Source organism: Phoxinus phoxinus (genome assembly GCF_949152265.1).
Source record: "Phoxinus phoxinus genome assembly, chromosome: 5".
NCBI lineage: Eukaryota > Metazoa > Chordata > Actinopteri > Cypriniformes > Leuciscidae > Phoxinus > Phoxinus phoxinus.
In genome coordinates this window covers 38,315,822-38,342,484 of record NC_136880.1, presented here as the reverse complement: position 1 = coordinate 38,342,484, position 26,663 = coordinate 38,315,822, and the positions used below count along the sequence as shown (strand labels likewise).

At 40.4% G+C, this 26,663-nt stretch overlaps 1 protein-coding gene and 1 long non-coding RNA gene across 4 annotated transcripts; both read right to left on the bottom strand.

Moving 5' to 3' along the window:
• Window positions 1-1,397: 1,397 nt before the first annotated feature.
• On the bottom strand, window positions 1,398-14,719 carry LOC306999046 (CD48 antigen-like). Of its 3 annotated transcripts, none has more exons than XM_079613443.1 (7): window positions 14,442-14,719; window positions 4,454-4,756; window positions 3,815-4,090; window positions 2,411-2,536; window positions 2,196-2,239; window positions 1,863-1,976; window positions 1,398-1,725 (listed from the first exon to the last, which is right to left on the bottom strand). In XM_079613443.1, the coding sequence occupies exons 1-7, from the start codon at window positions 14,494-14,496 to the stop codon at window positions 1,573-1,575; spliced, it is 1,071 nt and encodes a 356-aa protein (XP_079469569.1). In that variant the 5' UTR covers window positions 14,497-14,719; the 3' UTR covers window positions 1,398-1,572. The 3 variants fall into 3 exon arrangements, with proteins under 3 accessions (XP_079469569.1, XP_079469570.1, XP_079469571.1); XM_079613444.1 differs by having other exon boundaries at window positions 1,453-1,725; window positions 2,411-2,533; XM_079613445.1 differs by lacking the exon at window positions 2,411-2,536 and having other exon boundaries at window positions 1,453-1,725.
• A 1,661-nt stretch (window positions 14,720-16,380) lies between these two features.
• On the bottom strand, window positions 16,381-19,932 carry LOC306998906. Its single transcript, XR_013797691.1, has 3 exons — window positions 19,808-19,932; window positions 18,126-18,434; window positions 16,381-17,916 (listed from the first exon to the last, which is right to left on the bottom strand). It is a non-coding gene; the product is annotated as an uncharacterized lncRNA (long non-coding RNA).
• Window positions 19,933-26,663: the final 6,731 nt, after the last annotated feature.

Genomic DNA, 26,663 nt, shown 5'->3' with positions numbered 1-26,663 from the left:
TTACAATCTGCACCACATCCTGTGGCATCTGCAAACAAATTATGCTAGATCTTTTCTCAGAACTATTTTTACTTTTCTATTGGCCTTTTTCTTTCCAAAATGCTAAACCAAATCAGACTGTAGCTGATGCTTCAAAGCAGCTGATCTCAGTTCCTTGGGAAAAAAAATAGTTTTGCCCAGTTTCCACCTGCATTTAGCGCTGACCACTTGTAATAAAACCACCAAAAAAGGCATCTTAACCAGATGGAAACAGGGCCATATAGTCTTTAATTTATTTAAAGATGGCCTACTGTAACGTCTCCATTAGCCAATTACAGCCATTTTGTCATATTGAATTAATGATATACAGTATATGTCACCTGACCGTCGTTTTCAACTTTAAGAGTCCCAGTGACTCACAACCCAGACTCTAATATATAAAAAAACTAAAGCTTAATGTGTTTATAATATCATTAACAAAAATATAATGCTTTGTTTCCACAATAACAATGTACATTTTTATTTTTATTTATTTTTTATTAAAGTGTCTTGCACTTACATGCCCAGCCCTAATAGGCTTAAAAGACACTAATGACATACAACAAAAATAATACACAAAGATGACCATGAAACAAAGAACATAGAAAGATGAACATCATACACAATACATTACCATCATTTTCACAATATAAACAAACAAAACAAGACAAGACAACGTCAATTTAGGTCAGGGTATAAATGTCTTTGCCTAAGTTTCCACGCTTTTTCCACATATCTAGCCAGACTATAGATTTCATTTTCAAAAAGCCAGTTCAACATATCCCCATCCGTCATCCAAAACAAATCAGGCTTTTTATATTGAATTCTCTCAAACATACCCGTTCTTAAATCATGATATAACGGGCAAAAAAACAAAAAATGCCATTCATCCTCAACAACCATTAAATCACACAAAACACATAATCTGTCCTCTTCTGGGACACCCTTGTAGCGCCCCACCTCGATCTGCAAGGGCAACACCCCAGCTCTGAGCTGGGCACACAAAGACCTCTGGAATCTAGTTAACCAACATTTAACATAAGGCTCTGTGGAGTAATTTGTTATTGTGTTTTATTTGTACAATAACAAATTTATATTTTGTTATTGGACATTCATATCAATTGTAATTATACTTTACTGTACATAAATTGTGTACAAAAGTACAATTCTCTCTTTTGCTTTTGTCTGTTTTGTGAAAAATATGACTGAAAATCTTCTTCTTTGCAAATGAGTCAAAATACTGTTAATAGAGCCAAAATCACATTTAACCCATGGAACACTCCTTTAATATACAAAGAAATGTTTCTCAAGAGAGAGACATGATACATCCAATTAATATTATGAGCTGTGTCATTGCAAAAATAAGTCAGAACACAGTTAATGAAACAAACACTTTAATGACGGTCAGGCAATACAAAAATACAATTATCACTCATACTATTGACTTACTTCTTCATGCTTGCGCATGGCATGTTTAAAATGTGTTGCAATATATTATTTTAAGATTTCTATTGATGAACACTGAATGTTTGCAGCCACATTTTTACGCATCAGTTATGAATGACCAAGTTGTCTCCCTTTTGAGGATTTACACACTATTGAATAAACTGTATGGTCTGTTTCAGTAGGAAATGATGTTTTTTGGTGTTGTCCTATTGTACTGTAGTTGGTGCTGGGGTGATTTTCTGTTTGCAACTGTGCCGGTATCTGTGAATATAAATACAGTAAGTACAAATTGAGTACATAAATTGACTTCTGATACATTATCTGTCTGTCTGTCTTTGCAAGGCTTATGAAAATGTATGCACAATGAAGAAATGTAAATGTCTTCTTCTCTTTTTTACCTCAGGACTAGGCATATTGTGAGTCTGGTTGTGTTCTCCTGTAAACCCATACACAGTTTGAGGATTCGCTGATTTCTCCAACATCTCCAGGAGTCTTTGCTCTTTAATCTTTGGCTGCGGAACAATCCAATCAAACAGTCACAAATCCTTCTGTACACACACATTAACATTTGCAATATGGCTATTAGTATGAGGACACTGAAGAGGTTTGATGTAATTCTACAGCATACATTGACGTTCTAGAGAATCATGGATTAGGATTCATTACATCATTCTTGAATTATGAGCATTTATTGACTAAGATGACTGCACAAAAGATAATGTGAAGCTTACCTGAACCTGTGCATAGATTGTTTGATCATTCTCTTTTTGGGCCACTATAAGAGATTTAGAGTATTATTTTAAAGAATCAACTGACCATTATTGTCATCACAGAAAGTGTAAGTGTGACTATTTGTGTGTGTTCTTTGCTTTTTCTTTAGCTAGCGACTTGAGTACCTAGAATATATCAAGGATACAGTCATTTTTATTGAATTAAGTACAAAAACCTTTTTTATGCTTCTTGTAAGAGCAGCACATTACAGAAACTGCTGCTAAAACCAACAGTGGAACAGCAGCGATGACCAAGAGCCAATGGAGAGGAAAAGAACTGTTGCTTTCTTTGGGATTCTCTGCTGAAATGCAAGACATCACATTACAGCCATCAGAACACTCGTACTTATTGAATTAAAGATACTTTTTAGTATTGAGAATACATTTTAAAGGGTAACTAACCCCTAAAACAACTTTTTTTAGTTAATGATCTGTACTGCATGGGGCTCTCTTAATGCTGTTCATTGATTCAAGTAATTTTTTTGACATTTGGGTATAAAGTGTTTTATTTCTACAATATGTGGTGTAAAAACGTCTGAGTGCTGCCCTCTTCAGGTTGAATGGTGGCTACTGCAGTTGAATTCTCCTATACATACAGTCGGCATCTAGTCATAGTTGGAGGCGTGGTCTGGCGTGGCGAGGGTGGAGTCGGCGGGGGGGGGGGGTGGAGTCGGAGGAGGGGGGACACAGCGAATATCGAGTGTATTTGAATGACAAAAATCTCGTATTGCGAGTCATTGACGCCTGCCGACCGGCAACGGTACATTGCAAAATTATCTGCAATAGGTTATGATTGCCCTTATTTAATTAAAAACTGAGTCAAAGACCCAACCAAATGGCCGGAGGTGTCGTTTCCAGACATATTTTGTTATCTGGTTGAATCTCCAGGTATGACATGTACCGGTAGCTGTAGCGGTTACATTAGCCTATAACTCAATCAACTTTCGTATATGTTGCATACTATAACTCCATAAAACCTTTTCACTGGTACGTATGCTTCACTCCAAACTATTAATTCTTTTGTAAAACGGTGATCAGTAGTACGAAGTTGCCGAGGGACTGTGTTGACAGTTATCTCTAACTCACAGACTGCAGTCTGTATTGAGTGTAGTCCTCGAACTACTCCATAGGTTCACGGCTCGCGTCATTAAGTAGCGATTGGCCCCCTTTCCGGTTCTGTGTGTTTATTAGGGAGGATGTAGAACTTAAATTCATAATTTGTTTGTTTATTGGCGGTACAGAAAACGACACAGCAACTCTTCGGCATGATTGTCCCGTGTATTTTAATTAGCGCCAAGGCAATGTTTTCCCCCACGGGCTAAATTCACATCACGTGACGGGGCGTTCCCAGACCAACCCTGTATGTATTGGATGTTGTGGGGCCCTGTGATGTAAGATTGTACCAGCTAACCCCGCCCTTGCCTACAGAGAGACGTGTCTCAGGTGCACGCCCCCCCTCCACTGGGCTCTGTCCACTTTTCCAGCATTTTTCAAATATTGCCAGTGGGTGGAGTCAGGCTCTGACTAGGGGTTTAGTTACCCTTTAAAGAAAATAATTATAGATGATGTAAGTTATTTACTTGAGGTGAGCTCATGAGGTGTACAGAGTTGGTTCATCTCTATGGTGTCATTCTTCCAGCTGACTGGGTTGCTATAGTTACAAACAACTATGTTCTCTATACAGTGCAGGGTTAGAGTCAGCATTTCAGAAGATGTCACTTGCACTTGACTGCAGTTGTTGCGCTGGTAGCTGGTGCTGAGTGTAAGGACATAACCACTACACGAGACATTCACAATACAGGAGTTAACACTGATCATGGTGGCGTTCCAGTTCAGGACAGGAGAATCCACTGAATCTGAAACATATTTACAAAAAATTAGCATGAAGATAATGACTTTTCAAAGAGCATGTTGTAGCTATGCAATGCAAAAAAGACAAGTATTCTGGTGCTTTTCTGCTCCCTTGATGTTGAGTAGACTTTTTAAATATCACTTATTCTTTAGATGTGGTTGTTCTGGTGTGACGAGCAGAAGTCAGCTCACTTCATCACAATTTCTTTGCAAGTTAGTCTTATTTTAGTTAATGTAAAAAAAAATATTTGCTTCCATTTCCATATAATACTAATAATCTTTGCCACTGCAGATTTACTTGAGATAAATAAATAAAAATACATTTTATATTTTCAAATTCTGATCTGAAAAAATTGTCCAACAATCACCTATTACTGATACATTGTGTTCAGTGACAATTGTCTCTTTTTCTCCTACTGTTTTTGCTGTGTAGAGTCCACTGTCGGCCTTCTGCATGTTCTTCAGTGATAGAGAGAAGGTTTCAGTGTTGAAATCCACTCTGTCCTTATATAAACTGTGAGGATGTAATTCTCTAGATTGACTTGAAAATCTGACTACATTGTTTGATTTATCATTTGTCCAGACAAATCTTTTAAAGTCTGGCAGTGTTGTATTGTTTATGTCCAGCTTAACAGAGTCCCCCGTCTGTACAAACACATGGTTTATGGATGCTGAGGAGAGAAACAAGAAGAGAAGTTATTTTTGAAAAATATGTCATGCCTTGGTTTAAATTTTAGCTTTTAACAATACAACCGCTTTTAACCTTTTGATGTATTTATTTAGACCATTTGGGAGCAGACGTCACAGTTCACATTGTGGGGGCAGAAATACAGTAAAGTATCTTATAATACGTCAATGCCATTGATGTTTTTTTCTCTGGCAAAAGCTTAGATGTCCTAATGAAAGTAGATGTCCTAAGGCATCATCCTGGGCTTAATCTAAACCCTGTCTGTCAAACCAGGCCTATAAGTATAAAGTATACTTGCACTGAGATTATACTTAAAAGTGTACTTTCATAAACTAAATAATGTGCTACAAGTATTTAAGAACTCTAAACTATCAGCATACCTATACGTTCACTTGTAAGTTACAAACAACAAACTTCGATCGAAACTAGTTGTGTACTAAAAGTTGACTACTGTTACAGTAGTACAGTACTACTGAAATAGTAAGTACACTTATAAGTATACTATATATTAGTATACTAAAGTATACTTAAAATGTACTACACAAAGTGTACTTAATAAAATGAACGAGGTATACTTTTTTCTTTTTTTTTCTTTTTTGCAGATATGTGAGATAAAATTCACTCTTTTATTCCATGGCTTCCATAGACCACTACTTCAGAACTGTCATTTTCTGCCACTATAGGCTCCACCCACAAAACATGTCATCGCTATTTACAAACACCCAAATAGTCTATTATGTATTTATTGTGCATAATATTTCCACTAGGCGGAGCTGTTATCATAGTTTCAATATGGAGTTGGCTCAACTTTCCTTCTTTTTTTTTTTTCTTCTTTTTTTTTATTTATAAAGGTTCATATAATAACGTTTGGTTCCCCAAAGATCCTTTCAGTGAACAGTTCTTAAACCATATTTTTTTCTTAGTATAAAGAACATTTAATTTTTTTTTTACTTTTTCCACATTCACATTAACTGCTTGGTAGAGATCCTTAAAGTTTTCCATCGTTCGTCTGAATGAACAGACGAACAGAAAATTCTTCTGTTCGTACACGGAATTCTAAAGATGTTGAGAATAAAGATAACTGGGTAACACTTTACAATACGGGTGCACTAATATGCATTAATTCATGCTTAACTAATGCACAGATGATCATCAGCATGTATGACTCATGAAGAATTAAACCATTAATTAATGATTACTGCATCGGTAACAAATAAAGGTTCTAAATGATTAATAGATTAAGTAATATATGAATTGTTATTAATTAAATGTGTCATAATGTATTAATTCCTTAATAACATATTTGATTAACTAATAGTGTAAATTAATGCGTTAAATACCACAATGGGATAAGCAATGTACCTCAACTTCGAATTGTCTGCTTTAATTATTCATTAGCTAATGATTTGTATAATTATGTTATGACTTGACTTGCACATGACTATTACCTAACTAACTGTTAAGTAATATGTAGTTTTGGTTTTGACATCCACACTAAGCCATGGATTTCAATTTCCAACCATCTACAACCAAGATTTCACTGAGTCCGATGAACTGCTGTATCCAGTACCTTGTTGTTCATGCACAGGAGTATAGGGCCTATGTCAGCTTAAGCTTGAGGTCGTGGAACACGGAGAACATGCGGCAGAGCTTTGCTATTTCATAACACTGTGTCTACTGGACAAAGACAATAGAACGTCCATTATAGTCAGTGATACTACACTGGATGCAACGCGACGCTACATGACAAAACCCCGACAGTAAACCGATGCCACTCTATTTCTGACGTACTCCGAGCTCTTGCGCTAGTTCTGTTACGAAGGACAAATAGACTTGCAAGGGTCTGTCATGTCCAGTGTAGGCAGCTGGTCTCGTCAAGTTTAAACACAGTGTAGACAGCGGTCAGGAGTTCAGATTCTGGTGTGCTGATATCTGTGTGCAGCCCGACTTACTCATAAACACATTCTCTGACATTATATTCACTGCATGTCCAACTGTCAAAACCTATACATGGCATATTACTTAACAGTTAGTTCATAGTCATGTGCCTCAACAAGTAAAGTCGTAACATAATGATACATTTGCAAATCATTAATTAATGATTAATTAAAGCAGACAACTGGAAGTTGAAGTACATTGATTTGACCAATTGTGGTAATTAACGCATTAATTTACACTGTAATAAAATATGTTATTAATGTTGAATAGTTAAACTAGGATTGCGTTCTGAGGTGGTTCTAATGTATCTAGCCTTCCTCTTGGTGTGTCGATCAGAACACAGGAATGGATCAGGACAGTTTGAGGCAATCAAAGGGGTTTATTGTGGTCTGTGTGAGGTATATGTGTGATTAATCAGTAATAGACGCACACTATAGCACACAGATAAGGGTTATTTTTCCCGGTCCCGTGCAAGTGTCTCTCGCTTCATTCTGCGCGGTCCGGGCGATGATTGACAGGTGCACTAAGCCCCGCCTTTCCAACATTGCCGCCCCCAAATTTATTTGGAAATTTGCTCCGTTGGAAATTAATTCAGGTTTTCTGCTGGTTGTCTTCGCTGTCCGGATGCTCATCCTCTTCAGGGATTTCGGGAAGCACTATCAGACGAGCTATAGGCCGAGTATAGGTTCTGTCTTTTATCTGTATCTCCACTGTTCTGACACGGCCATCGGGTCCTGGAAAGACTTTCAGAATTCTTCCAATTTGCCATAGGGACCGAGGTAGCTGGGGGTCAACTAACATGGCTACAGTGCCAGGCTCAATGTTAGGTGATGGTCTTTGCCACTTTCCTCTCGTCTGCATTGCCGGTAGATAGTGTCTTATAAATGCAGACCAGAATCTGTCAGCTAATACCTGGGAGTGCCTCCATCTCCGCTTTGTGAGAAGTTCAGACTCCGCATACACCACCTGGGGTAAGGAACCATCTGGCCGCCCCATCAGTAGGCAATTTGGAGTAACTGCGTCCAGATCAGCCAGATCTGACGAAACATATCCCAAAGGCTTAGAATTTAGGATGGCTTCGATCTCAATCAAAACTGTCTGAAGCACTTCTTCGGACACCGTTTCTGAACCTAGGGTTGCCCGAAGGGCAGCCTTTACAGACCGGATCTCCCTCTCCCATACACCTCCAAAGTGTGGAGAGGCCGGAGGATTGAAGTGGAAACTGATCCTTTGTTTGGCCAGCAGCTGTTGTAGGTCTGGACTGAGTTGGCTGAAAGATTCCCGGAGTTCTGTCTCTCCACCTCGGAAGTTGGTGCCCTGGTCGGAGTACAGTTCCGCAGGTTGACCACGTCGACCAATGAACCTTCTCAGTGCCATTAGGAAGGCATCACTGTTCATTGAGGCAAGCACTTCTATATGCACAGCACGGGTTGTGAGACACTTGAATAGGAGGCCCCACCTCTTTTCTACCCTGCGTCCCAATTTCACCACGCATGGCCCAAAACAGTCCATTCCTGCTGAGTAAAATGCCGGCTTAAACAATCTGAGCCTTGGAGGAGGTAGATCAGCCATCTGCTGTGTTGCTGGCTTTGATCTCCACTTACAACAGTCGTGACATGCCCTTTGATGCTTCCTAATTGCCTCCCTGCCTCTCAGAATCCACACTCTCCTGCGGAGCTCAGCAAACACCCGCTCAGGTCCGGGGTGGTGGAGTCGAGTGTCATAGTCCTTAATCAGTAGCTGAGTGTTAGGATGATGAGAGTCGAGTACGATAGGGTGCACGGTAGCTGGGTCAAGGGCTTCCACTCTCCTCAGTCGTCCTCCGACTCTGATGAGTTGGTTTTCGGAGTCAAATTCCGGAGAGAGACATAGTAACCGACTGTTGGAGCGAACTGGCTTATTGGATTTTAGCAGCTGAAAATCCTCAGGGAAACTATCTAGCTGTATCTTTCTCAGGGCAACAGTCTCTGCCTCTCTGTAGGTACTTGCTGGAGGAGATTTATCCTGAGCAGCCGCCCCATGCAGCTCCTGTGCAACTGTGTCCACCAAATCTTTCCAGTGGTTGTATTTCCTTTCATTTAAAGTTAACGGCACAGTGTTAGTGATTCCACAGAAGATTCCTCCTTTAAGTTCAGCTGCTTCTTCAGAGTTCGGAAAGTGTGAGGTGGGGTGAGAGGGCCACTCCTCCGGAGGTTGCAGTAGGAACTTCGGACCTTGAAGCCATCTGTTGGGGCCGATAAAGTCTTGCAGTCTCTTGCCCCGAGTCAGGTCATCAGCAGGGTTTCCTTCTGAGTTTATGTGTCGCCATTCCGTCCGGTCGGTCAACTCCTGAATCTCCGCCACCCGGGTGCCCACGAAGACTTTGTACCGACAGGACTCAGAAAGGAGCCAGTGGAGGACAATAGTAGAGTCAGTCCAATAGGTGACCTTGTCCAACTTCAGAGTGATCTCAGTTGTGAGCAACTTCGCCAACTGTGCACCTACCAAGGCGCCGCAGAGCTCGAGCCTCGGTATTGACTGACGCTTTCGTGGGGCCACTTTAGACCGGGCTAGAAGAAAGGCAAGGTGGAGTTCGCCCTGGCGACCTTCCGAACGCAGATAAGCAACAGCCCCATATGCCTTCTCAGAGGCATCACTGAAAACGTGAATCTCCCGGCGTACATCTGATTGATCCATATAGGAGGGGTTATAGCACCTAGGGACTGTCACCTGCGATAGGAATTTAAGCTCCTCTTCCCAGTCTGTCCATGCTTGCCTGAGCTCACCTGGGAGTTGTGGATCATCCCAGTCCCTGTGGTTTAGCCAAAGCTGCTGCACGATCACCTTGGCTCTGGTAGTATAGGGAAGGATGACGCCAAGGGGGTCGTACTGACTCGCCAGCACCCGATAGATGCTCCGCATTGTCAAAGCATTGTATGTGACAGGTCGGTGTTTGAACCCAAGATGGTCCAGCTCACAGTGCCAGCTCAGGCCCAAGGTTGACTCTCGTGGGTCGGCTTTGTCTTGAGAAAGCCACAACTCCAGCTTAGGGGACCTGGCTTCGGGAGGTAGGTGACTGACAACTTCCGCTGCATTACTGGCCCACTGCCGGATGTCGAAACCACCAGAGGATAAGAGGGCACGTAACTTATCCACTAACAGTCGTGCTTCTTGAACAGAACTCAAACTTTGTAGACAATTGTCCACATAAAAGCATCTGTCTACCGAGAATCTTACATCCTCGTCAGGCGTACTGTGCAGCGCCACGTGTCGCTGAAGAGCGAAGGATGCACAGCATGGGCTGCACGTAGTCCCAAAAGGAAGTACTTGCCACTCATAAGTATCTGGAGGGTCATCCCGACGTAGGTCACGCCATAAAAAACGTAGGAGTGGTCTGTCCTCAGGCAGTAGCAGGACCTGATGAAACATCCCGCGTATATCCCCACTTATGGCCACACTATGCTCCCTGAACCGCAGGAGAACACCCAGAAGAGATGGGCTCAAGACTGGACCCGGTAGTAAGGAGTTATTTAGGTTCATCCCCTCGTACTCGAAAGAACAGTTAAACACTAGGCGGTTCTTACCATTGTGAGAGACCATATGGTGTGGGATATACCACTTCTCTCCCGTGCCTTCCTCTCCCTCATTCTCCAGTTTGATGGCAGCCCCAGTCAACTCCAGCTTCTTTATCTCAGACTTATACACCTCCGCCTTCTCTGGTGACCGAACAAGGCGACGCTCCATACCTCTGAGACTAGGCATCACTGCTTCTTTAGGGGCACAGAAGAAGGGGAAATCCTTCCTGCGCAATAGAGGCGTTGCATAGCGGAGGATACCGTTAACTTCAACCCGAGTCGTCTTAGTCTCCAAGAGACTGATAGCCTCTTGGTCCTCTTTGGACCGGGTGGCCTGCTTCTCACAGCGGTAAGGTAAGACATCAATCTGCCACAGCCTTTCAACATCCTTCTTCAGCTCTAGTTCAGCAGGGGTGAGGGATAAGAAGAAGCACTGTTGTGGTGACAGCTGATCCTTTACGAATCTTGCCGGTCCCTGCAAGGTCCATCCAAGCCTTGTCTGAACAGCTGCAGGTCCTCCAGAGGGGCCCAGACGAACAGGTGATATGGGAGTAATGAGGTGCGTATTATCAGCTCCAATCAGTAATAGTGGGCGTACTCCATCGAAAGACTGCAGTGGAAGGTTCTTCAGGTGCTGATACTTCTCAAGGACACTCAGAGGGTAAGAATGGTCCGCTAAACCAAGGCACTCAGCAGTGAAGGCAGCTGAGATTCGAAATATTTTCTGTGGCTGAGTTACTGGAGAAATCTTGAAGGAGACCACGGCACCATTGACAGTTTGAACATCCTGGCGGATAGTACGCAGGGCTAAGCTCTCCATGGGACCGTGGATTCCGAGTTTCGTGGCTGCAGGGGATAGAAGAATCGTCCTCTCCGAACCATCATCCAGAACGGCATAAGTATCCAGGGTTTTGTCGTTGTGACGCAGCAGGACTCTAACAACTTTAAGGAGAACTTTCCTACATCCTGTAGGTTTATCCAGATACAGGGTTTCAGTCGCTGAATTAACCAGACAAGACCCTTCAGTCACTGGTTTGGAGTTGACTTCATGCAGGATTTGCAGGTGTCTGCCTTTACAGATACTGCATGGCTTTTTGAGGGTACACTTAGCCGCTGGGTGTGCACGCCCACAGCGCCAACAACGGTGATTTGTCTGGATCCAATCCGTGATCTGTTGTTTGTTGAAGGATTTGAAGGTATCACACTGACTGAGGTAATGGTCATTTTTGTCACAATACGGACAGAAAGCTTTGGGCTGTGCTTTAGTCATCCCTGAACTTGCTATTGGAATCGGAGCTGGTCCGATAGGTAATTTGACAGGGCTCTCGTCCGATCCATGAAGTACAGTAACTGAACGTCCGGCAGGGTGTGTGGCTCTTCCCCGATCCGTCTTCTGCTCTACTCTCCGCTGGCGATCTGAAGTTTGACTCTCACTGCTCTGACACCACGCTTCATACTGTAACCATTCAGAGAAGTCTAGGAGGTTATACACTGCACCAGGACGACGAAACATATGCCTTCTGAACTCCGACCTCATTTCAGGAGGTAGTTTGCTTAGCAGCCTCTCCACATGCGACCCACACCTCAATTCCGCCTGACCTTCATGGCCCAAAGTCTCCAGCATACCGACAAGGGATCTGATTTGCAAGGCGAACTTGTCAAAGGCTGCTGTATCACCTCGTCGTATATCAGGAGCGTCCATCACTTTAGCTATCCTTCTGAGGGCTAACTTGTAAGGTTGTCCGAACCTCTCAGTCAGAGCTGCCATGGTATCAGTATACGGGAATGGTGAGTTAAGATAGGAGTCAGCTACCAGGCGGGCTTCATCCAATCTCAAATGATCCATCAATATCTGATAGCGGAAGAGCTCAGTCGCATCATGAGGTAAAAGGTTCTCCAGAGCAAGCTTTAGTCTGGTGAACTCACTAGGATCTGCTGTGATGAAGTTTGGGATGGTCGGTGTAGGCCCACGGTAGGTCTTTTCTCTCTCCTCTGGATGCAAGGAGGGAGCTCTGGGCACAGATGTCAGACACCTAGGTCTCCTTTGCTTATAGCTTTCATAAGGTTGAGGCATGTAGGCAGCCCTAACAGGCTCAAACCTCTGCTCTGGATACAAACTTGGATCCTGGGTGTAGGTACTGTACTCATTGAGTGGCGGAGGTAATCTGCGAGAAGTCGGTGGGACAGATTCATCTGGATAGCTGGCAGGAGGGACGCCACAATAATTAGGGGGCTTAACTGACTGTGTGACTTCTTGTCTGGCAGACAATCCAGTTTGCATATGATCTCTCATTACTTGAAGCTCACTAAGCATCTTACCCAGGAAATCTACCATCACATGTTCCCTTAATGGCTCCTCAGCATTCCTCTCTGAGCGGTTAGACAGAACAGAACAATCTCTATAGTCCACGGTCTGCTTCGGGGTCGGAAATGAGCTGGTTTCCCCTCTAAGGGCAGACGAATATGAGTTCACTGGTGCAGCAACTGTGCTGGCCAACCGCATTGACTGCCGGTTGGTAGATGAGTGGGGAAGTGGTGTTGAAAGAGACTCAGAGCACAACTGGTGTTGCGAAGGCCTGCTTGCTGTGTTACAGACAGTTTGTGGAGATAATTGAACCTCAGTTTCTTCCCAAGGCCGATAATATGGTGAAAACTGAGGTTGATTAAAGGGCATGGGAGCTCTCACCTGATGTCTTTCACAGGGATGCTCTCTGTTATGAGCAGCCGGCGACCACTCGTCCACCACGTTCCAGGAATACTGACTCACAGGACTGGAGGCTCTGTCAGAGGGGGAGGGAGAAATACTGGCAGCATCTAATGGATGATCTCCCCGTGACTCTTCTGCAGCATAAGGCATCATTGGCTGTCTAATCGGTCTACGTTGTGCAGCGGTGAGATCGTAATCCTCGAGATAGGCAGGAGTGCGAACATGGCGTTGCGGTCTGCCACCATCTGCATTTACCCCTTCTGGTTGCATATTAGAGCTGATAGATCCACTTTATCCAAGAGCAATGGCCGATATCCGGCTCGAAGGACCAACTTTGTTGAATAGTTAAACTAGGATTGCGTTCTGAGGTGGTTCTAATGTATCTAGCCTTCCTCTTGGTGTGTCGATCAGAACACAGGAATGGATCAGGACAGTTTGAGGCAATCAAAGGGGTTTATTGTGGTCTGTGTGAGGTATATGTGTGATTAATCAGTAATAGACGCACACTATAGCACACAGATAAGGGTTATTTTTCCCGGTCCCGTGCAAGTGTCTCTCGCTTCATTCTGCGCGGTCCGGGCGATGATTGACAGGTGCACTAAGCCCCGCCTTTCCAACAATTAAGAAATTAATACATTATGACCCATTTAATTAATAATAATTCATATATTACTTAATCTATTAACCATATAGAATCTTTATTAGTTGCTGATGCAGTAATCATTAATTAATGGTTTAGTTCTTCGTGAGTCATACATTAACACATGATTATCTGTGCATTAGTTAAGCATGAATTAATGCATATTAGTGCACCCGTATTGTAAAGCGTTACCGATAACTGAGATAGTGACAACATGTAAAGCCGTGAATGTTTTTACTGCCATGAGGTTGAGCACTTCTTTGCAGCTTGTCCTGCTTTGAAATGGAAATAGCAGAAAGGCTACATGTAACTCTTCAAAGAGCGTGGCCTAGTTGACGGTCGCATGTGTTCACCAGAATGTGCATCTTTATCGACTGCTGATTCCACATTCGAACCGCTCTTTTTCAACGGGACAGTGTCCTTTGAAGAGTCGTGGTCTGAAGCCAGACTCCACTCCAGAATTTGTTTCCATTTTTATGGTTTTCACTATTTTCTTGTTAATAAACCAACTTTTGTTTGTCATCATTCATAAGATTGTGAGTAAGCGCACAATCATTTATGTTACGGCTGGCTCTAGATTGTATTAATCATTTATAATACAAATAGGCCTATATGCAAATATGAATGACCTACTCCTTTTGCAATGGATGTCATGCAATCTCTAAATCAGTTTAAGAGAATTTCTGGAATAGTTTGAATGTTTGAATGTTGTATACAAACAACATGCATCTAGCCCGTTACGTCCCTTAAAATACGAATACTGTAATATATTGCATAGCCTATAACAATATAATAATTAACCATTAATCATGTGAGCAGCTTTTCATACCTGTGCTGGATATCAGAATTGTCATGAAGAGCGTTAGAAGGTGAATAAATTCCATTGCAACAGACAGATGGGGTCGATCCAGCTGGGGTGATATATCACCTACTTGTCAAGAAGAAGTTTATCGTATTGTCTGAAAGCTTATTCAAGTAGTCTAGCCAAAAATGCTTATTACAGCATATTGCAAAAACTAAATGTGATGATGTAGCCTATACTGTATGTCCGTTGTTCTGCTCTTCGCCACTGTCTTATAGCCTGTCCTTGCACCTGCAAAACTGAGTGGTGCTAGCATGCCACAAGCCCCTTTAAGAGATCAACAGAGGAAGATCTTCCTGCTGTATGGTTACTAACCTCCTTTTTTATATAAACCACTAGCCCTTCGCAGTGTGTGAGTGCAGACCAGATAGGCTGCACTTGTCAACCTATCAGATTATTTTCAGAAGTCAAATGTTAAATCTTACCACACTCTGTAAATTTCATTCCAATTGCTTGGACATTTTAAGAACATTAAAGTCAAACTTATAAACAAGTCCAAACAACTGACAAAACAAACCATGTATGATTATCACAATTAAGTCAACCGGGCGGGAAGTACACATTTTTCTCCAAGGAGGCCATATTTTTAGTACATTAGATCAGCTCATTTAACCTTAATGTCTCATGTCTTTTTCACATGCATCACAAATGTGGGATATACATAGGTCGCCATTTAAGGAGTTTCACTTCGTACAGAAAATACATTTGCAAAGCTCATGATTTCTCAGTACATTAAAAAATTGTCTCATAAACCATACTTAAAAGAGTCTGGGTTGTTTTTTTCTGCAGTGCCAGTAAGTGTTCTTTTATCTTCAACTCTGCCTTACATCGTGGCCTGTTTAGTGAGAGTGTGAGAGAGAGAGAGAGAGAGAGAGAGAGAGAGAGAGAGAGAGAGAGAGAGAGAGAGAGAGAGAGAGAGAGAGAGAGAGAGAGAGAGAGAGAGAGAGAGAGAGAGAGAGAGAGAGAGAGAGCAGATAACTGAAGCTGAATCTGAAGCCCACGTATCCTTCCTCTTTCAGAGAGGACAGATGTTGGTGTAGAGAGCGCTGCTTAAAAACTCCTGCGATAGATCATGTGATTTTATTTTAAGAAATGGTCAGTGCACAGATGCGGAATTTTTCTTTTGCCTCGCTATATTTTCTGTATTTATACTTGTTGATTTCTTTAATATGGGTCTTTTTTTAGGCTCACTGGTGGGTGTTGTTCGCCCACAAGGCAGAAACTAGTCTTGTGATCTGAGCTTCTCCTTATTTGGACATTCTCTAGCTCACTTCCTCCTTTTGATCTGCCTGAGTGGATTTAAAGGTGCTGTATGTGAATGTTTTTTTTTTTTTTTTTTTTTTACTGTACAAAAGCACAAACATATAGGTTTGCAGAGATTTAGGAAACATGCTTAATTTATATATTGTTTCTTTTTTTTTAGAAACAAAAGTGCAGTGTTTGCGTACTTTAGAGATGAAGCAGAACATTAGGCCTGTGATGACGGGTGCTAAGATGACCTCATCACTGCCGAAGTCTTTACAAACTGTTTATGAACTTATGTTTCTTTACATGTGTTATTTATGGTTTTGTGTTTCTGTTGATTGTGCAGTCCCTTAGGTTCATTATTCTATAAGCTTAAGATATGCTATTTGAGTTTGACTGTAGATAGGTGCACATATCAGCGGTTATCACAACATGTTATGTTGTCGTTTCCCTTTGTTTTTTCTCGTTAAGAGACAAGTTGTACAGTAGTTATGCATTTTTGATATTTATTATTTCAAATCTGTATTTATCAACAGTTTTTTTATGCAAACAGTTACCCCACATCAGTCTACTCCATAGATATCATATAATAAAGGCTAAGGCAGCATCCCAATTCGCCTACTTATACTACGCCCTAAAAGTATGTTCTCTTTTTTGTGAAGAAAAAGTTGTTTGTACGTGGGTCTTTCTGCCTTTAGTTTTGCCTTCATCAAGTGAAATGCATGCTCGATCTGGTTGAGATCAGGTGATTGACTCGGCCATTGCAGAATATTCCACTTCTTTTCCTTAAAAAACTCTTGGGTTGCTTTTGCAGTGTGTTTTGGATCATTGTCCATCTGTACCGTGAAGCGCCGTCCAATCAACTTTGCTGCATTCGGCTTAATCTGGGCAGACAGTATATTCCAATACACTTCAGAATCCATCCGGCTGCTTCTGTGTTCTGTCACATCATCAATAAACACCAGTGATCCAGTGCCACTGGAAGCATACCCATGCCATCACACTGCCTCCACCATGTTTTACAGATGACGTAGTATGCTTTGGATCATGAGCTGTTCCAAGCCTTCTCCATACTTTTTTCTTCCCGTCAGTTTGGTACAGGTTGATCTTAGTTTCATCCGTCCAAACAATGCTTTTCAAGAACTGGTCAGGCTTTTTTAGATGTTTTTTGGCCAAGTCTAAAGCAGTGCGGGCGAGAGCCTGGGACTTTTCTCCTTGCTGTTTGCTTCACAGTTGGCTGCCGCCGCTCCTTTCATTGTGTTGTTTATGCATATTTTATGATAAAAGTTGTGCTAATTATTACATTTAACATTCACCTCCTTCTTCCCTGAACTTGAACTTTGTTACAGTTATGTTTAATAACTTAAATTCACATTATTTATTTAATAAAAGAGCCGCAAGTTCTGAAAGGTCCCTTTATCTGTCATAAAATTGTAGGGTACACAGCGCTGTTTTACTTGGTCAAAACAATCATACTAAAATACATTTGAGTTAATTGAAATGAGACACTAATTGCACATTGCAGTAAGCTAGATCGATATTAGAATATCATATAAAAGCTAGATTCTTTTTGTTGCTGAATGGTACGCAATTCATAAAAAAATATAGGTGAACAAAATGCTGTATTAACAAATGTTAGCCACTTTCATCGTATCGATTAATTCCAAACAACCCAGTATATGACACAGAAGAATAATTTATTGAAAAACTACAATTATTTAGTGTGTGTGTGTCGTCTCCTTAAGACATGATACATGTTACTCGCGGTAAATCAATTAAACAAGAGATTCAAACAAAGACAATGAGCTATATAACAATGATTAGTTTTCTGTCGTGAAATTATCCAAACTGTTGCTCATCTGTCTAATAAACTGCATAATATATTAAAGTGTCTTTGGTGTTTCCATGGTTTACTAAGTAAAACGGAAATCGAGAGTAAGGTGGATATGATGTCATTGATTGATAGGTGGCGTGGGCTGTTACACTGGTTGAAATTAAATACTGTCTATGGTTGAAATAGCAATGGATTTAAACATTGTTGGAAACATTTGTAAGTACACAAATCAACAAAATACATAATATTGTTTTCAGTTATCTCTTTGTTTGTCTGTATCTCAAATCATCATTGCACCCAAAAGAAAAAGGAATATCCAAATAAGAGAAACAGATTCCGTGGTTGATCCATGACTGCTTGCTCCTGAGAAGAAATTGTAAGAAATGTAAGAATCTGTTATTGTTTTTTACAAAAAGCATGATGAAAAAAATTGTTCAGAATGTGCTCTAAACACTACAAAATCGTATTCAACTATGAGTTGAAGTGCCACTGATCATACTGTATTGTGATTGTTGAGTAGATTGTAAGGTTCTGAATTCTAAATGTGAAAACAGAACTCCCAAATGACTTACCAACCGTTACATTGTATAGACCAATATCAAAATCTGATTCTCCAATGGCTCTTGCACTGTAGAGTCCACTGTCTGTCTCCTGTATGTTTTTCAATGTTAGAGAGTAGTTTCCAGTATTGAAAACCACTCTCTCCTTGTAGGAAGGGTAAATATGTTCTGATTTGTTTTTAACATTGTATGAGACTACAACATCGGATTTATCTTTAAGCCATTCCAAATCATCAAATGCGGTCTTTGGTTGTTTTTGTACAGACAGCTGAACAGATTGTCCTCTCTGGACAGTTATTGGTTGGATTATGTCACTGGATACTGTGGGGAGAAAAAAAGCAAGTAGTTATGACAATGTTATTTTGTCTGACAAAACGTTTTTTTTTTTTTATTATAATTAGTGTGTAGTGTTGCAGTTTGAGCGTTAAAACAAAGCACAAAGTCACTCCAAAGGGAGTTATCAGGAAGCATTGCCACAGCCATATCACCCTGCCCATACGGAAATGTACACATATGAAATATACATTTATATGCCCAAATATATGCCCATATATAAAACCTATTAGAAAATGGAACAATTGACATATAAAACCAGCCCATATATTTTATGTATGTATAATAGTGTTTTTTTATATGTCACATATATAATTATCAGTTTTCAAATAGAATTTGTGTAGTATTTGTTTTGTTTTTATGAGCTGGTCAAGAAGAGGTAAAATAATAATAAATACATTTTATTTATAAAAGATTCGAAAATGAGATCGAAATTGAAATTAAATGTGGATAATGAGATAGAAAATTTAAATGAAATGTGGATAAGTAGACTTGATCTGTAGACTTGAAATAAATAGTTAAACAGTAAATAGTTTTGCATATATAAATTAAACATATCGGTGACATATATGGTCAAAACATACAGTATTATATAAATAATAATCATATACATCATATTAATATTTGTCAATATACTCATTTAATATGGCAAATTTATATATGTTAAAAACCTATACCTATACATATATGTAGAGATATGTATATATGTGATAGCAATATATTGTTTTATATTTAGCATATATGACAGCGTCACTAGCGATGATATAGGGACATATATGTCATATTACATTTCCGTATGGGTGTAGCCCAAGTCTGGTGTGTAACTGAGGTTAAGGGTTGAGCCTGGTCGCTACCTGGATGGGTACTGAATTATTTTCAGCAGCATACTTACTGTAACTGCTTACTAATGTAAAGCTCAAATAAAGAAGCTAAAACTGAGCACAGAAAACTATTTTATGAAAATGAAATCCAGCCAATTACAGAGAGCATAACAATAATAAGCAAAGCAAAAGGGTAAATGTTACAGGATTCACAAATTACTGTATGTACACTTTTGCGTAACTGATTTTATGATTATATTGTGATGCAACTTAATGATGAGTAAACATGAAGTAATTTTTAGGCAGTTGTTTTAGTGGTAATAAAAAGGCATGAAAACATGGTACATCAAATCTTCTTGGTTTCATATGTATTTTCAGGACCCAATACTAGAAATCAAAATAGTTTGTTCATCAGTAAAAGACATCAATGTTTCTGAATTATTAAAAAAATCTAAATATTGCCTTAACCTTAAATATAGTTATATCATTAAATATTAATAAGTAAAAATGTACTTTGAATAGTATAAAGGGTCTTGGTACCTGTGTTGAAAATCAGAGGATTGATAAAAGTCACAACGAAGATTACGAGGAGATGTGTTAATGTCATTTTAATAAATCCAGGTCTAATGCTCACACTGCCATCGACTCAGAAGGGGAAGTGTAGCCTATACAGGAAGTTAAGTTTACTACTGAAATCTTTTAAACACGTGACCTTTAAACAGAATTTGCAGTACCGGTAAATACAGATATATATTTTTAGCAGGTCTGCTGGTTCAAGTTAACACCAGCTTGAAAAATATGGTGTACAAGGTCTATATCATCCTCCCATATGGTGGTAGTCCAGCGGATAGATCAGATAGCCAGAGGAGACTATGTGCAATTTTCAAATGTGGATGCATGGGTGTGTCTCCTATGTGTTTTTAGTATTAATATGTATAGTACTATTGTATTTTTAGATGTTTTGGCACTTGACAAGGACTGTACTTCATTTACAATGACAGATAAATATTCTATTCTGGATCTGTCTGAACCAGCTAGAAACCATTTAAACAACAGAAGCAAGTTTAAAGAGACAGTTCACCCAAAAATGTTTGACTCACCCTCAAGTTGTTTCAAACCTGTATGAATTGAAACACAAAATAAGATATTATGAAGAATATTGGTAACCAGACGGCTGACAGCAATTGACTTACAGTACATATATTTATTTATTTTTCCTACTTTTACCTATATTCTTCATAATATATTTTGTGTTCAACAAAAGAAAGAAACTCACAGGTTTGGGACAACTTGAGGGTTTGTAAACAATGCAAAATTGGCTTTTTTTTTTTTTTGGATGATCTATCCCTTTAAGATGAATATTAGCTGGTAACAAAGACACTTGTAAACCTTGAGGAAGATCCATAAAAAATAACAAAAATAAAAACTCTGCTTCCCAGATAAACAAAAGCATAGTTTTGTCCTTTATTGGGTTTAGATTTATTTATTTAACTTTGTGTCGAGTTCTAGTTCTTCCTTGTGGGTGACAACTTGTGAAGTTGTATTGGAAAAAACAAGCTGTGGTTGATAGTTTACACAGCTCTAAAAAGTCCCCAAGCTATTGTTATATTTGATGTCATATGTCACAGTTTTTTCATGGTCATTCACACTTCTTAGAAATGTTTCCATAACATCATCTGTTGTAATTGTTGTTTAAAAAGAATGTTTGAATCAAGTGTTGTTTAAAAAAAGCGTCACAAGCATTTAGAGTAATGATTTTACAGAAGTAAGCATGTGAGTTTGTGAGAAGTGACACATGAGGAAAGAGGGGGAAAACAGATTTTTTTCTATGGGCGTATTTGATTTTTTTTTTTTTTGGCGATGTTCCTAAAATGTCCTTATTTGATGTTTTTAACCATCAATATACTGCATTATATTAGTGTTACGCAACAATGTCAACATGAAGTCTTACAATAGACAGTACAGTATGTAATATGAGAATAGCAGTAGAACTCTTACGGCTACAAAAAATGAAGTACACAAAACAAGTAGCCAGCGACTGTGTAGTAATGTGATAGAACGTGCAAGACGATCTTCAATTGAAATGAGCTATTTGAATATGAAAATCACGCTTTACTTGGCATCACATTAAAATGTAAGTTAATCCTTATGCTGCAGTATGCTAAAATGTCCTCAAATAATTATTTATCCTTCATTTACTACTGCATACAGTAGGCTATGAGTAAAAGCATTTAATACTACAGTGTAGGGAAAGCCATTTCAGATGGAACATTTTCTTTTCTTTTTTACAGTATTTTCACATCCTTGTATCTGTTCAACCATCAGCAGTATAAAGACTTAAAATACCCACAACAGCTAAGTTTTTTCTCTTTTCAGGAAGAATAACGTTTCACTGGACCGAAAGTAAAGTATGTCAATGGTCTGCTTATTTGATGTGTGAGAGAATTAGAAGAAAAGTTTATGTTTGTCATGAACACAACTTGAGACAGTTTTTTACTATGTATTGGCTTTGGTAAACGATGGTCTTAGAAAGTGTAAAGAAGCAAAAATGTGCAAACAGCAATGAGGAATCATTCAGTACGCAAGATATTTCTGTTCATATTTGTCTGAAACACATATAGTAGAATGATTTGAATAGCCTAACTTAAATTAATTAATAATGTGAACCAGAGACTAAGTTTACATGCACTAATATTGTGATTATTATTTCCCAGTTCTTGAAATACACCTCTGGTGCAACTCAGACACATCATCAGTGATGTATCCTGGGTTCATTGGGTGTTTCGGGTCTCACAACATCATACACCCTCGCCCAGGCGACCCAGCCAGGGTTGATCAGACCCTGGCTTGTGTCTGAGTAGCTTGTATGATCCACGGATCGCCCCGCTTGATGCACAGCCATCTTGACGCCTTTTCGGCGGCATCCGTGATGTTCTTATCGGCTTTCCAGATGTGCAGTCCCTTCACCTCAAGCATCTTGAGGGCCCTGATGAGTGACTGGCCGACGAATCCTCTGCACCCGACCTCGATGGGATTGCATCGGGTCCTCCACCCCCTGCTTCGGCATTCGCCTGCCAGCTCCTCGTACTTGGCCTTCTTCCTCTCAAATGCCTCCTCCATCCGGTCTTCCCAGGGAACAGTCAACTCCAGCAGGACCACTTGCCTTGTTGTTTCTGACACCAGGACAATGTCCGGCCTGAGCGTGGTCACTGCGATGTTTCCTGGGAATTTGAGCTGTCTCTCTAGGTCGACCTTCAGCTGCCAGTCCTTTGCTGTTGCGAGCAGCCCCCCTGATTGCTTCAGGCGCTGAAGTGGCTTCTCCCCGGCTTTAACAAAGGCGATGTTCTGTCTTGCTGGTTGCTGGTGTCTACTGCAGGCGATCCCAGTACTGATGACCTCTGCAATGACCCTCAGTACTTGGTCGTGGCGCCAACGGTAGCGCCCATCTCCCAGTGCTTTTGGGCAGCAGCTCAAGATGTTCTCCAATGATCCTCCTCTCTGGCAGAGTGGGCACAGTGGTGTGTCTGCCAGGCACCAGCGGAAGAGATTGGATGGACTGGAGAGGACATCATAGACAGATTGAACCAGGAATTTGATCCGGTGTGGCTCAGACTTCCACAATTCTGTCCACGATATCTTCCGGTCTACCACCTGCTCCCATCGGGTCCATGCCCCCTGCTGCCGCATCCCTACTGTCCTACTGCAGCGGGCTTCTTCCACCCCAGCTCGGACCTCATCTTGGATCAGCTATCGCCTTTCCTTTCCCTGGGCCTTGTTAAACCGAGGTCTTGGATTGCTCCCGAGTCCTGCCCGTCCAGATGCCACTGCCCCTACCAGCTCACTGTGTCGCAGCCGTGACTCAGCCTGGTCTACTGCCTCTTGAGCCTTCCACTTCCTGCCGGTTCTGACCTCTATGCCTGCCAAAGAGACCTTGCTGTCACTGGAGTCTCTGTACAGTAGCACCTCTCTTGATCGAGTTACCATAAACTCTTCCTTTAGACTACTGAAGGGCAGTTTTAGCATGTTCTTCCTCCCGTACAAGGCGATATCACTGAGGCTTCGTGGTAGGCCTAACCACTTCCGCAAGGAACAGCTGACTTTCCTCTCGAAGCATTCGACGGTGGTTATTGGCACGTCATAGACCAGCAGTGGCCAGAGCAGTCGGGGCAGGATCACGTGCTGGTAGATCCAGGCTTTAAATTTACCTGGCAGACCATTCCCAACTGATTGGTGGTTGTCTGGAGTGATGCAGTGTCCTTCAGTGCAGTCGTAGATCTTGCCCAGACTCTTGACTGGCTTTTCTCCGACAGATGGTATCTGGATGTTTCCTAGTGAGAAGCGGAACTGGTCTGTAACTTTCCCTTTCTTCACCACCAGGGACCTGGACTTGGCTGGCTTAAATTCCATCCGGGCCCAGTTGATGAGATGCTCGAGCCCTTGGAGGATCCATCTGCACCCCGGAACCGATGTTGTTGTCACCGTCAAATCATCCATAAATGCTCTGATGGGGGGCTGATGTATACCTGACTTGGTGAGTGGGCCTCTACACTCCACCTCTGCTGACTTAACCAGCATATTTATCGCCAAAGCAAACAATATCACGGAAATAGTGCATCCAGTGATAATGCCCTTCTCAAGCCGATGAAATGCAGATGTTTCCGCTCCAGAGGTGACTCTCAAACTGAAGGAATTGTAATAATCCAGTATGAGGTTCTTGATCTTGTCTGGAACGTAATGTCGGTCAAGTGAGGTTTCTACCAGCCTATGTGGGATTGACCCGTAGGCATTGGCGAGATCGAGCCAGAGGACTGCCAGATCCCCTTTGCCTTCACGTGCCTCACGTAACAGCTGGGTGACAACTCCTGTATGCTCTACGCATCCTGGCATCTTTGGGACTCCGCCCTTCTGCACAGAGGTGTCGATGTACGTGTTCCTCAGAAGGAACTCCGTCAGGCGTCGGGCAAGAATACTAAAGAAAATTTTCCCCTCAACACTGAGGAGCGAGATGACTCTGAACTGCTCGATGGTGCTTGAGCTCTCCTCCTTCGGGATCCAGACGCCCTCTGCATGTCGCCACTGCTGCGCCACCTTCCCCCTCCTCCAGATGACCTTGATTAGTTTCCATAACCTCTTCAAGAGTCTGGGGCACCTCTTATAGATGACGTATGGCACTCCACTCGGGCCTGGTGCTGAGCTGGTTCTAGCAGCTTTGATGACCCATAATCAGAGTAGGACTTAATTACAGTAAGATGTTTACATGACACAAACTAACCTCTTCACTCCTATTTACACCCAATTTTAATTATTCTGATAATTTGCTAGGAATTGAATTTAATGCATTATTTATATACCCCAATTCACATAAATGAACTCACTGGCCACTGTTTTAATCTACTTTTGTCTAAAGAAAAACAGATTTTTTTTCTATGGACGTATTTGATTTTTTTTTTTGGCAATGTTACTAAAATGTATTTATTTTATGTTTTCAACCATCAATATACTGCATTATATTAGTTTTACGCAACAATGTCAACATGACCTCAGTTCCAGTTTCTTGCCTTTTTGAAGGCAAGCAAATATAGTAATGTAGGATTTGTAAAGTAAATACTGTATGTCTTCAAGATGATGTCTTACAATAGACAGTACAGTATGTAATATGAGAATAGCAGTAGAACTCTTATGGCTACAAAAAAATGAAGTACACAAAACAAGTTGCCAGCGACTGTGTAGTAATGTGATAGAACATGCAAGAAGATCTTCAATTGAAATGAGCTATTTGAATATGAAAATCACGCTTTGCTTGGCATCACATTAAAATGTAAGTTAATCCTTATGCTGCAGTATGCTAAAATGTCCTCAAATAATTATTTATCCTTCATTTACTTCTGCACACAGTAGGCTATGAGTAAAATCATTTAATACTACAGTGTATAGGGAAAGATACTGGGATTAAATTTTCCAACATTTTGGAAAAAATGGGAATGCAACATTAGAGTGCATGATGCTAAGCCAAACAAGATGATAGAGTTGTGATTCAATCAAAGCGGGCGAGGCTTCTTTATGAGTTTAATAATCATCTGCACATTTTAACTTTGTCTCCACACTTTGATACCAAGTGATTTATTTCCATTTTTACCTCACCTAGGCTACATGTTTTGATTAATTTTGATGTCAAAGTATCGTAAAGACATAATACATGTGTCACATCGCTGTGGCTGAAGTGAAGCGCACAACAAAAATGATTCCAACTAAATAGTCCTTTTAATAAATCCAAAAAGAATACAGGAGATCTTAGGGGAATAATCACACACACACACAAAATGAACATAGACGATAGAAACAGGAACAAGGAAAAGAATGAAACGCAGGCTTTTTATTTTATTTTAAAACCAATTAATGAGTAGCATACTGGGAAATCAGGCACATACCGTAACCAACAGAAACTCAACAAAAGAGAACATGATCATGACAACATCCAAAATGTTTTTCATTGAAAATTAGATATTTGAATATGGAAAGTAGCCTACTTGTCATCACAAAAACCAGCATATAATTTTAATGTGTTTGACCTGCTTGTGGGCAAAAACATTTAATTCAATACAAACAAGTAAACATTTTAGACTTTTGCTTTCAGAGAATATAACGCGTTATGGTGCAGACGGAACCACCTCATCTTATGATGTTTTAATAGGAGTAAATATAATTTCATTAGTTTTTATAAAACTGTAATTTGGTGCGTTCAGGTGCCATTTCCCTTGAGTTTATTTTTTATTTTTATATATATTTAATTGTTTACTTGCAGTTTTAAAAGCATTTAGTTTAGAAATCTTGTATACTATAGGAAAAATAAAAGCTAGAGCTTCTACCCACCAGACTATTCCATGGCTTAACTCAGACATGGCTATTTATTAATTATTTTAAAAAAGTTTAAAACCTTGTTGAGTATCTATTGATCACAGTTGTCACGCTCCAAAAAGAGGTGAAAATAAAAACAAAACACCAAGACAAGTTGCTTATTTTGTGCTTGTTTTATTAAGCTTGCTTATTTTTCTGGTGAGATCTGGCAACGGGGTTAATGTTAGTAGTTGGTGTGGATTTGAAGGAAGGGAGAGAGTTTAATGTATAGCGGCTCAAAGGACTCAGAAATGGACACACAGTTGATATATGATGGAAATGTATAAGGGGAGTGTGTTTTAGGTTTCTGTTCTGAAGATTTTGTTTTACAATTTAAGGAGTTTTTTTTTTTTTGAATAGTGCATTTTGATGTATTGTTTACTTTTGTTTTTGTTTTGTTCACTTTGGTAAATGAAGTTTTGACAACGAATGTGTTGCAATGTGGACACATCTTCAATGAAAATTAGCTACAGTATTTGAATATGAAAATTGCTTTTCTTGT

What these genes read in the sequence shown, in the direction of transcription:
- LOC306999046 (XM_079613443.1), bottom strand. Translation starts at nt 14,496, where the DNA reads ATGGAATTTATTCACCTTCTAACGCTCTTCATGACAATTCTGATATCC. An exon ending in ACCTCATGAGCTCACCTCAA is followed by an intron (nt 2,537 to 3,814) that starts GTAAATAACTTA and finishes CTTGCATTTCAG; the next exon opens with CAGAGAATCCCAAAGAAAGC. An exon ending in CAATCTATGCACAGGTTCAG is followed by an intron (nt 1,977 to 2,195) that starts GTAAGCTTCACA and finishes ATTGTTCCGCAG; the next exon opens with CCAAAGATTAAAGAGCAAAG.